Source organism: Triplophysa dalaica, chromosome 15 (assembly GCF_015846415.1).
Source record: "Triplophysa dalaica isolate WHDGS20190420 chromosome 15, ASM1584641v1, whole genome shotgun sequence".
Taxonomy (NCBI): domain Eukaryota; kingdom Metazoa; phylum Chordata; class Actinopteri; order Cypriniformes; family Nemacheilidae; genus Triplophysa; species Triplophysa dalaica.
The window spans coordinates 6,691,601-6,703,602 of NC_079556.1; the positions used below are offsets into that span (position 1 = coordinate 6,691,601).

At 36.7% G+C, this 12,002-nt stretch overlaps 1 protein-coding gene across 3 annotated transcripts; it reads right to left on the bottom strand.

Annotated features, from left to right (window-relative positions):
* Positions 1-3,795: 3,795 nt before the first annotated feature.
* pcgf5a (polycomb group ring finger 5a) lies at positions 3,796-11,356 on the bottom strand. Of its 3 annotated transcripts, none has more exons than XM_056768387.1 (9): positions 10,961-11,356; positions 9,678-9,903; positions 9,379-9,475; positions 9,237-9,292; positions 8,989-9,048; positions 8,699-8,844; positions 7,806-7,904; positions 7,122-7,217; positions 3,796-6,733 (listed from the first exon to the last, which is right to left on the bottom strand). In XM_056768387.1, exons 2-9 carry the CDS (start codon positions 9,787-9,789, stop codon positions 6,686-6,688), a joined length of 714 nt encoding a protein of 237 aa, XP_056624365.1. In that variant the 5' UTR covers positions 9,790-9,903; positions 10,961-11,356; the 3' UTR covers positions 3,796-6,685. The 3 variants fall into 3 exon arrangements, with proteins under 3 accessions (XP_056624365.1, XP_056624364.1, XP_056624366.1); XM_056768386.1 differs by having other exon boundaries at positions 9,678-9,932; positions 10,961-11,355; XM_056768388.1 differs by having other exon boundaries at positions 7,128-7,217; positions 9,678-9,932; positions 10,961-11,353.
* Between the last annotated feature and the right edge of the window lie 646 nt (positions 11,357-12,002).

The window sequence follows — 12,002 nt, forward strand, 5'->3', positions numbered from 1 at the left end:
ATTTCAGTAAGCTGTGTCAGGAAATAAATATTGCAGCGTAAAGCTGGCATCTGTATGTTTCTTTTCATGTGGATGATTTTGGCACTAGCACTGTTTCATATTATTCTAGCCATGACACAGTCTCTCTGTCAGCAATACGGGCAATGCTAAAAACATTTCACAGGTTAGTGCAAGCTTTGCACTCATAGGCCAAAAGATTTGCAAGGAGAGACCCGGCTTTCAAAGACCTGTGCCAGCCATGTTTCAAAGGCACACTGGGATTGTTTCGTTTTTGCCTTTTTAATCATTATAGATCAGTTCTTTGTTTTACGTAAATAGCTTTGCACAAATGAAATGCTGCATGTATTATTAAAACATATGACTATTTTTATTGTTCTGTTTCTTGTATTCCATTTGTGGGAAGGAATACCGCACACAAAGCCTGCGACATGTCTGGTGCATAAACTCAGCAGCCAAAACAAGACAAACACACCAAAACGCCAAAAATACAAAACAGCACATTACGTAACATTGATAAACATTGATGTTAATTTAGATCATTATCTGCTTTGTCAATTTTATTTTTTAAAAACCATCAATATAAATTCAAGCAGATGGGTTAAGGAAGAAACAATGAACATATCAACAATGAATGATGAGCCAGTCAAAGTCTTATAATATGTTTTTAATACCTGGACTTTGTCTCCCCCTAATGGGACAGCAAAAATATGTATACATGGACAAGGGCATAAAGTTTTTTTTAGTATAAGAATATTAAGTATATTAGTTCTAAATCACTTTAAAGGTCTAATCAACTGTCATTTCTTCAATCTTGAATAGTTTAGAGTATATGAAAAACGCTTCGAGATCTCATTTATTTATTCTCGAGCTGTCATTTATTTTTCATGTTTAGTCACGTCTCGACTGAACCTGAATAAGTAGCCTTTTTTTTCTTCTACTTGAATATTTTCAACGTGCCAGACCATAACGCTGCTTCACTGTAAAAATTACTTTAAAACTTTAGTTCGAAAGCATGATCAAATAGGCTATTCAACTTACATCAAATTGTCTTTTTTTATGATATTAAACTGACTTAAATAATGATGTTGAAAAGTTTAACCTATATGAAATGCAACTAAAAATTCAAGTGACTTTTTAAACCAATTTCATTTGAATTAAAAATTTGAGCCTAACTAAAACTAAGTGCAATTTTTACAGTATTCAAAAAATACTTACTCCAAACAGCAGGGGTCGCTAAACATTAGCACAGACTTAAAACAATTATCACAGTGGAATATTTTTTCATTATATAGCAAAAGTTTGTAATGGTGTGTTGAATGTGAAGTCTGTGCAAGATGGGATGCATTTATTTATTTTCAACCAATCCAGTTCTTTGACGGTGACTTGACAGTTCAGTGGTCATATGCTTATTTAATCACCAGGGGGCAGAACAGAGAGATCTTAGAATGTGAGTAAAAGACGTTATTCACCTGTCAGCAAGATGCATTCATGTGCAGTGGCCTGGATGGTGTGAGGTTGGATTGGAGGTGATCCATTAGAAGTGCTGTGAAGCAGAACAGGGTCATTCATTCTGGATGAAGAATCATTAAAAAGTCATAATAATATTTTCCGTACCATGACAGTAAATGGGGGATGAGATCTGTTTGGTTATTGGTATTCTTCCAAATATCTCCATTTGTGTTCAGCAGAACAGCACAATTAATACAGGTTTGGAACAACCTAAGGGTGAGTAAATGATGACAGAATTTTCATTTTTGGATGAACTATCCCTTTAAGGCCGGGCCTGTAACTTGCACACAGTTGTATATAGTGGATTTATTACAATTCCATAAAAATAGCCATGATTTATGTAGAAAGTCATGTATCACATGGACAGGTTCACAATTTTTACTAAAATGTTTACTATACGCAATTTAATGTAGAAAGGACATTTAAAGATTTAATACGCAGTACTACTGCAGACTGTTGAAGGACTCTGAGATGCAGACTGTTAAAAAATCCCTGAGTTAACAAGATGTATAAATGGTAATTCCCCAAAATGTGTACTTTTCAGGTTTCACTATCATCTTGGGTGTGTTTGTCCAAGATATATACAAGAAAACACACACATCAATGGCTCCATGTGACAAGACATCCATTTCATTTAGCCCTTAACTTTAAACTTAACTTGACATCATATGATGTCATTTTTAAAATGTGTGTTGTGATGTCATTCCCAAGGAAGTATGGTGAAGTCACTGCTAAATACGATCATATTGGTCTATGCTCTGTACCTAAATATGGAAGCCCATTTGACCTACAACATTAACCTTACAACCTAACTGGAAGATAAGGTGAGAGACGTGGAGACAAATTTTTTCACAGTAGCTTCTTGGGCAAGGCATGTCCCTAATAGAACTTCCATGTTGACACGGTCCAAATGAATCACAAAGCTACCAGAATACACTCAGCGGTCAGCCCGGCTATCTGGCCAGTAATAGATCTATAAGAAAATAGTTGCATAAGTCATGAAGGAGGTGCAATGACTTTGAATTGCATGAATGATGCAATTGGCATTTGGATACTAGAGGCTAATACACACAGTGAATGAATGATGCAACTTGAAGAAATTAAAGGAAAGAAAACAAATCAAAGACCAGTTTGTGTCCCACTGCCCTTCCTCTGCTATTCTGTTTCAGAACATTTTATGTTAAATAACTAATATGTCACACTGATAAAGCTAACCATGACCATATATTAATAAAGAAAAGAAAATGTGACATGTTTAAAAAACAAGAAATGTTGTAAATTTTTCTAGACCATCGCATATTTGGACAAAACAGCATTTTTGCATTGGTGTGTAATGTCCTAATGTTGGGGGTCCAGTCTCCATTCTCTGTTTATCAAATGAGCTGTGAATTCTTCAACTCATTCTGACTTTAAATAGGAGCTGTGACATGCCATGTTAAGAGAGAAAGAAACACCAGCCAGCTTTCTTTGTTTATTTACATATGTGTAAATGAACGTGACTGTGCACAAATGGTTTTAGCAGTCAGTGAAGAACAAATTTATATTTAGATTGAATGACTTTTCCTCTAAATCACACTACAGTAAATGTCACAGAGTATTTTGGGGGAAGAGATTAATGTCGCAATTTACAAAATCAAGGAACGCTTCCCATGTAAACAACTAAACCACCATTAATAGTTTTTGGTGGATTAAGTGTTGCTGTTACCCTACATGAAGAATACTTAAATGACCTTAGTTTTCGTGAGATGAACAGAAGGGCAAACAGACAGCTGAATAAGAGATGCACAGACTAACAGAGGAATGCATGTCACATTCCACTTCCTTCTGTGTAAGTGCTAGATAGACAAGTGAGTGAGAAAGTGAGAGAGAGAGAGAGAGAGAGAGAGAGGCAGAGAGCTGGGCATAGAAACTGTGCTAAAAGAAGGTACATTCCTGTCTTTGTTTTTCATCGTCTATGGTGTAAGCTCTTATGGACATCGATCACACGATGATATCACACTCATGGAGTGATGATTTTGAACAATGCCTTTCAACACCTTTAGAATTTTTAAGTCTGCTATTCTGGGTTTTTCTGCATGCTTTAAAAATGTATGTATAATACCGCTTAGAGTGTAGATTAACTAACACTAACTTAACTTACACTATAGGTAAATGTTAAAAATATATATCTAAATGTTTGAAATAATTTATAAAGACAACACATTAATTTCTTTCATTGGAAATCTAAAAATTAATCTATCTTTTAAAGACACAGAAGCCCACCAGTAAATGATTATATTTAAAACATTTACTTAATTTTCATAACATTACAGCTTTATTATTTATTGCGCCATCAAAATGTCATTGTACCGACATGATACAGAGTAATAAATCTTTCCAGCACCCCAAAAAAGGAGAAAATCCCATTATGTTTTTTAATATTTAATGTTTAGTAATTAAATAATAATAATAGGTCATGAATAGCATCAGGAAGCTTCTTCATGTACAATGAGACCATCTACAAGGGGAACACAAAGCAGGCAACGGGAAGTATAAAAAACAAATAAATTACCCCAAGCAGCATCATCTATTAGGAAAAAGACAAGCATTGACATAAAATTTTATGACTATAGGTTCAAATATACATAAGTGCTTTAACATACAAAAATACATTGTATTTATAATCAGAGCTCAAAGACACTTTATAGCTGATTTGCATTTTTTTGTGGGGAGGAACTTGGATTTTGGAGAGCAGCCAGTGGCCTTTGTCCTTAACAACAACATGAAGAATTCCACTGCTGAACAGAGTGCAAATGCAAGATTTTTAAGATCTATTGCAGTAGATCATGTTGGTAAAACAGATGCTGATCGGACGTTAAGTGTTTAATTAAACGAGTCATCAGAAAGATCTGATATTTCCACTATTGTACTGTAAATGTTTTTGAGAAATTGTTTGATTGCTGTTTTTACTTGAACTTTCGAAAACTCATTGTTAATGACAGCCTTCCTACCAGAGAACATTGAACAAACCCTGGTTTCACCAGTTATCACCCCCTGAGATGACCAAAAGCAAAGGAATTGTTTTATCTACTCTTTCTATATGCGCCATCAAATGTAGAGTATAATCGGGCTTAGCCACGCTCAATGCCTTAAAATGGTAAAAAAATGGTAAAAATGTTACTAAATATGTTTGGCAACTTTCAGTTTGGTGTTAACCTGGTGTTATTTATAAAGGCTTAAATGTAATAATTCAACTAAAGGCTACTGCACATACATTAACCATTGACATTATAATGTAAACAGACTTTTAAGAGTTAACCCATTGCCTCCTATAACCTTTTAAACTATCAGAACTAATCCTTAAGACATGAAACACCCAGTACTAAAATACTTAAAACAACATAATGATTGAATTACAAACTCTCTAAACATGACAATTACTTGATCAATTTACTGAAGTATCAGTTTAAAAATTGTCAAATCAAAAATGGAAATTCTGTCCTCATTGTCATTTCAAAACTGACTTTTTTCTTCGGCTGAACACAAAAGAAGATATTTTGAAGAATGTTGGTAGACGCCACTCATTCGCTTGTATAGGTTTAATGCCCATACAGTGAACGGGTAGCGGCGCTGTTCGGTTACCGATTTTCTTCCAAATATCTTCATTTGTATTCTGTTGAGGAAAAAAAGTCATAAATGTTTGAAATAACAACTGGGTGAGTAAATGATGACAGAATTTTATTTTGGTTGAACCATCCCTTTATTTCCCTTTCTATATCAAATCACTGGCCTATGCATAGCGGTTTCCTGACTCACATCTTTTCAGAAACCTTTCAGATTTCTTTATATTTTACGTAACTTTAAACAAATAAATCAAATCTTTTTCAAATATAAAATAACTGTATATTCCCTCTACATTGTTAATGAAAATATGTTTTTGTCTCAATAATTCTGATCCAAATATTTCAGCATCAACAGATGAATCTATAGCCGTATTTTGCAAGAGTAAACCACTCAAAATACACTGGAAAAGTTACATTATTGACATTCAGTCTGGGTGCAGGATTTGATTGGAATATCTTATTATGAGCATTTAAATATAGTTTCTAATTAAACAGGCAACAACGGAATGTTTACTGCTTACAGCCTGTGAGCCAAAGCTGTTCTGCTAAAGATACAGCTGGTGCTCCTCAGTCATTTCCTGTTCATTGAAAAAGTGCTTTAAAAAAATGACACTTCTCAGTAATTTGCTGTTTAAAGCATGTCTGGCATTAGTTATTGTAATGCCATTTCAAATGAGATAAAAATCTAGTTAGGGTAAATGTAAGATTTGGCGTTTGATTTGTGTGAGGGAGAAACGCTTACACAGAGTGCCTTTCAGTGCAGTTATTTTGGGACATCTATAGACCTCTCATTCAATTCCAACTGAATGAGATCCATCAATACTTCAGACCAGAGCCAAAAACACCATTGGAGAAAAATGACAGCGTGTGTGAGGGAAGATGAAACAAGCCAGAGAAAAACAGAGTATATGTGCCTGTGAGAGTGAGAAAAAGAAAGGGACAGAGAGGGTAACACGAAAAAGTGTAACTGAATTTATAAAAACAATGAAGGTGGTAAGAGACCTAACAGTAGAAAAGGAGAGCGAATGAAACAGAGATAGCATAGCAACAATACGGCGAGACATTTAGATTCGTCTCTAGTGCAAACTCTCAGACAAAACGTCTAATAAAACCATAATCTAAAATCAATTAAATCCTCTTATCTTCTTAAGTATAATTCCAACCTCATCCTAAAATTTCTCCTCTCTTATCCAGGTTGCAGTTTTTGGGGTGTGTTTTAGTTTACTGTCTGTGCTAGATTGGTGTCACAAAATCCCAACAGGCTTCCCTACGCTAAGGCGTCGTCATAGAGACAACATGCGGGGAAAGCTTTGGAGAAACGTCATTAGACTTGATGCTGCGCCAGTGGGCGGAGCCACACCTGTAAATCAGGAACACGAAGGAGGGAGGAAACACGGATAAGGCTTAAGCAGTGCACAGGAAGAAGAGAGCAGTCCTGTCAGTCATGGGGCTTTGTGTTGTTGTCTTTCAACAGAGGCACAATCATTCTGTTATTTTGCTTTTTGTTTAACTGTCAATCTCGTGACATCAGTCTGTACAGATTGGAGGAACTTCCAAAAAGCTTTAAGTGCTTTTTAACCAAAGTCGATCCGTGGACGGTATTCGAGGACCATGGGATAAGCCTGGGAAAAAGAAAACAAAACAAACTTCACATTTTCTTTTCATTTAAGTGCAGTTTCAAATTTATCTATCTCGCCTTGCTGACACTCTTACTTTGTCAGCGTAAGTCGAGGACACAAGCCTAAGGGCACCGATGTGTCCTCTGATTTTGTGTCATCGTCTAGTGTATGTGTAACTGGAGAAATATGACTCACAGATCTGTCAGTAGCTGTGAGCATTTTTTTTTCCTTATGTCCCCCCACAATCACCACCAACTTGACAACAGCTGTTCACACTTCTCATGAGCACACACACCAACATATTCAGGGTCAAACCAACTTTCAATAATTTAATGCCCAACTTTGGAATCAAACGAAACATTTTCAAAGTGAACTTAGTAAACACACATACACTTACGCTTTCTCCCTGTAATCTCCATCGAGTGCGGTAGATGAATTCAAGGGTGTGGTCTTTGCCCATGATCTCGCCATTACATAGAACGTCGAGCTGCAAGTACAGTTTAAATGTATGCACATTTATTGAAATGATGTAAGATAAGAAAACTAAAAAACAGATATTTATAGATGAATTACTAATGAACAAACACATGAATGCTTCATTTATGTATGTCTATGTAATCCTATGTAAAGCCGTGGAAAAAAATTAAGATTAAAAAATTAAATTTTCCATTTAATCAGCATTTCTAGATGTTTTGTGGCCATTCTAGCCCAGTGTCTATTGATATTGACTTAATAAGCCTCAGTAGGGACAAAGTCATCCAACAATAATGTTAAAAACTGAACATAAAAACTGTGATAATAATCAAGGTTATCGAGTTTTGAACCTTTCCTGAACACATGTAGAAATATAACTGTTTTTGTACTTCCTAAAAGTAAATATTAACTTGTTTTCTGTGTAAAATTTGAGGTCTGATAAAATACAGAACATATTTTCTGTTATTTTGACCCGATTCTCCAGTTTTCATTTTCTATAAATATATCCAAATAGAAACAAAATTATTTGAGATTTGGGAGAAATATTGTTAGTAGTTTAACAGAATGAAACAAAAATGATCATTTTATACCAGTATTTTACCTCATAAGAGCTTGGCAGCTTCAATTTTACACAGAGGAACTTCTTAATGGTTCCCACTGTAACACGAGTGGAGCAACGGATGAATTTCTTCATTAAACCCTGTTGCAAAGAGACAAGTAACAAGTTGTAAACACACATACATGCATCCAAACATATACAGGCCATGTGAAGCGGCCCCCAAAGGAGATTTCTGAAAACTTTTGTCATACATTAAAATGCCTTTGTATTTAATGCCTGCATTAAATACAAAGAATCAAAGAGGCATTTGCAAACAAATAACGCTAGTGTTTTTCTCAGAATGATCTTAACTTTTTTAACAATTTCTGCAATTATGTTAAATGCATACATCAACATAAACATTACTGCGCATGAGCACTTTTGTGACCCCAACTGAACTTCCGGTACAGTTTTACAAACAATATAGTGCCTGAAAATTATTTCTGACTACAATCTAAAGAAACCGAGAAGAACTGTTACTTGGCTAAACTTCATTATTTTGAATTTCAAAATATTTCGAATTTAGACTCCGATACCGAGCTCAAAAGCAAGATGTCAATACACCATGTGGTTTGTTTAAATGCAAAACAACTACTGTTTGTTTGTCTTTCCTAATTAGCGTTCCTGTGGCTCATTGGTTAGAGCATGGCACTATCAATGCCAAGGTCATGGGTTCGATCAGGGATTGCACATATTCAGAAACAAAAATGTATAATACAATATAATGTAAGTTGGTTTGGATAAAAGTCTGCCAAATGCATAAATGTAAATGTAATTACAATACATGCCTCATTAATGATAGTTTGTTGTCTAATCAAAATACATTTTTGCACATGGCACAAGTGTTCAAGCACTTTTAGAGAGCTAAAATATTCAACTATGTCGTCTCAATGCACCTTTACTATGCTTTCTCCAGACTGGCCATTGTTTCGCAGACAGTCCAGACAAATAGCGATCTGAGGATCACTTCTGTGGTAGTCTCCACCCTTTCCATCATCTTCCTCTTCGTCGCTCAAGCAAGGCTTCTTAGCCCTAGGGCCATCTAGAAAGCACATGAAATCTAGATTTTTAAACAGTATTAATAATGGTGATGTTTTATAATAGTAATGTTGTTTGTGACTTTGTCTGTAAGTATAGATCTCATGCGTCTATACATGTTTAACATGTTTAACTGTTTTAAATGTACCTGCTCCATTTGATTTGAGTTTATTTTTTCTCCAAAACTCACTTTCCTGTTGTTCTTCCTCTAGTAAATAAACACAATCATTTAAAGACAGCACATTAAGAATCACTTTATGAATTTAGGAACTCTTACTAACCAAGACACAACTGCAGTACAATCTGTGTTTAATTACTGAATATCAATATCTTAATATGAACATCAGTGCTGTGTCCAATATAGCTTCTGGAAATCTGTATGTGCGAATATTTTACCGTCTCTTAGTCCAGGCACCAGCTTGAAGATAATCTCTTCTAAGGTTTTATCTAGTCTGCGAAAAGAAAAGTCAGGAAACCATAAAAAACACACATGAAGTGTTTACCTAATCGGTGTGTACGAAAGAGTGTGTATGGGTACCTCAGCATCTCTAAGGGGTTGGTTTCATGGACCTGTATTCCACACTCCGGGCACTCATTGCTCTCTTCAAAATGCTGAACAATACAACTCTTACAAACTGCATGGAGAAAAAGAAGAAAGACAAGGAGAAAAGGAACAGAATTAATGTCATAATAACCTGAAGATGTATTGGAAATATTTGAAATGAACCACACAAACACCCTGACTCCTGTCCACCCTGACATATGACCTATTACACCAACAGCAGGAGTGATTGGACAGGAGGAAAAGAGAAAGAGAGTGGGAAATGAATGACTTACAGGTGTGCAGGCATTCTGTGACAGCAGTGGGCTTGATCAAATATCCACAGCAAATTGCGCAGGTGATGTGCCGGTTGAAATCACGGACCAGGTGCTTTCGCTGGGTCGCCATCTCGACTCGAAGGTCACAGAGGTCGGGAGATCACAAGCTGGAGTTACGGCACAACCTGAGGTAGCCAGTGCGATTTCATTCTTGCCTCTGTTTCAAGGCAGTTGGAACACAAATCTGAAAGCATGTTTGTTCAGACAGTGACCCTAGTTAAAAAAAAGATATGATTGATCTGTGTTTAGGAGGAAACACTCAAATTCAACTTTCACATTACATTTCATGTCTCCTTTGTGCAAGCAAGGTGTGAAAGATGATTACACCACAAATTCGGTTTTAAAAGCAGACATGAGCTATACCCCTGAATCAGTAGAGAAAGTGAGTTCTTTTTCAGTCTGACAGCTTCTTGGAAAGTCCCTGTCAGAAGCTAAGAGTGTCCCATTTCAACCATTTATTTGAAATGTTTTCTTTGGCTTGATTTTAAAGTTGTGTGGTCACTGAATAACCACTAGATACAGCCAGGATACTGAGGTCATCTTAAGCGCACAACAAGGTATTGAAGACTATTTAACAGAATCATTTTGGTGCTTATTTACTCAAGCAACTCAGAAAAGCAGATTATCGAATAATATTTTTGTGGGTCAGCAATAAATCCTGTATACAGGTATGAAGATAATCACAGGTGCTGCCTTTAAACTTCATTGCAAGCATACATGCACTGTTACAATGTGGCCGAATCACATTTCTCGTGGTGACGTAAGCTCCGCGATGATCTCTTATTTACGTAATGTATATATGCACACAACAGGAAAACATCAGCTCACAAGCTGCTACGCGATTAAAATCAGGTGACACGGAACATCCGTTGCGAAAGCGACAATAAACCGACGACCTTTTCGCAAAAAGGTTTTCACAATCGCGCTGCGTATCACACGCGGTTACAGTCCCGTTATCTCATCAGAGCGAGCCGCGCGCACAGGCGTCAAAACTGCGTGACGTCATCTCCATGACAATTTCAACACATGGTAAGTTGAGCTCGTCTCGCGACGTCGTGTTCATATTCTATATTTACGTATCTGTCCACTCCACTAGAGCTGTGAAACGGTCACATAGCCACCGCGATACCACATGACACAATTTCTCCCCTCCCCAAACTTTACACACACACTCCGGTGCCCCCCGACGCGATAACGTAGCGCAGATTCCCACGTTCCATGGCCATCCGAAATACACTTACCGCTATGAATTCCTTTGCGTCGCTCAGTGCTGGGTTGGTATTAGAGGCTGAAAAAGCGTTTCGTTATGAGCTAAAAGAGTCACATCGTTACAGCCCGGCGGTGGATATAGCGCGTGCAGGCAGTGCGTGGCTGGTAAACTCGCGGCCGACACGGAACTGGCAGTAGCACGCGCAGAGAGGAGCGCTCGCGCAGGGAAGGGGCGGGGGACGCGCGAGCCTGTTTACCCCGTGATGTAACAGTTAGATGTATTAGCGAAGAGTTTAGAAGAGTTTCTTAACACACTTGACATTATCAAGAAAAATGTCATAAATAGATCAAAATCATGCTAGTGACAGGCACCGTCTTTTTACTCTGATAATATTCTCACAAGTAAACATATTTATAAAAATGCCAACATTAATGAAATAACACCCTTAAAAAAGCAGTTAAACAAGTTTAAATAAGTTTATTAAAAATTATAGTCCATACACATCCAGACAAAACATTTGTGGATTACTCAAAATCCGTATACAAGTAGCCTCGTTCTCCTCTTAAGGTTAACTCATTCTTTAAACTCCCTGGCTCATCTACTCCGATTTCTTTTTATACTGTATACACAGGGTCGGATTAACACGGTGACGGGCCCACTGGGCACTAGACCAGTAGGGAGCCATTGGAAATTGAATGTGTATATTTTTTATTTAGTTTATTTTCTCAATAAAATAGCGCTGAATATAGGCCTACTGTGGAATAAAGGTAGGGACGGATGATGACTTCAAAGGGTTACCGCCAAGGGCCCCCCTCCAACAATTTTTTCGTTTTTTCCTTTAGCTGCTCATTCACAGTTATACAAAGTGAAAGTTAAGATGATAATGAATATTAAAACCATTCTCGATCTGCCTCAAATGCCTGCACTCTTCTAAAAAAAATCTATACAGGGTTTATAGAAGTATAATTATAGCTACACAGTGAAAAATCTCAATTCTCACCATAAAAGCCCCGTTGACACATGTCTGTAAACATCAAATTATCAAGCAAAATATTCAGAACGCAATGCAAATG

What these genes read in the sequence shown, in the direction of transcription:
- pcgf5a (XM_056768387.1), bottom strand. Translation starts at nt 9,789, where the DNA reads ATGGCGACCCAGCGAAAGCACCTGGTCCGTGATTTCAACCGGCACATC. An exon ending in GGTGCCTGGACTAAGAGACG is followed by an intron (nt 9,049 to 9,236) that starts GTAAAATATTCG and finishes TTTATTTACTAG; the next exon opens with AGGAAGAACAACAGGAAAGT. An exon ending in CTGGAGAAAGCATAGTAAAG is followed by an intron (nt 7,905 to 8,698) that starts GTGCATTGAGAC and finishes TCTTTGCAACAG; the next exon opens with GGTTTAATGAAGAAATTCAT.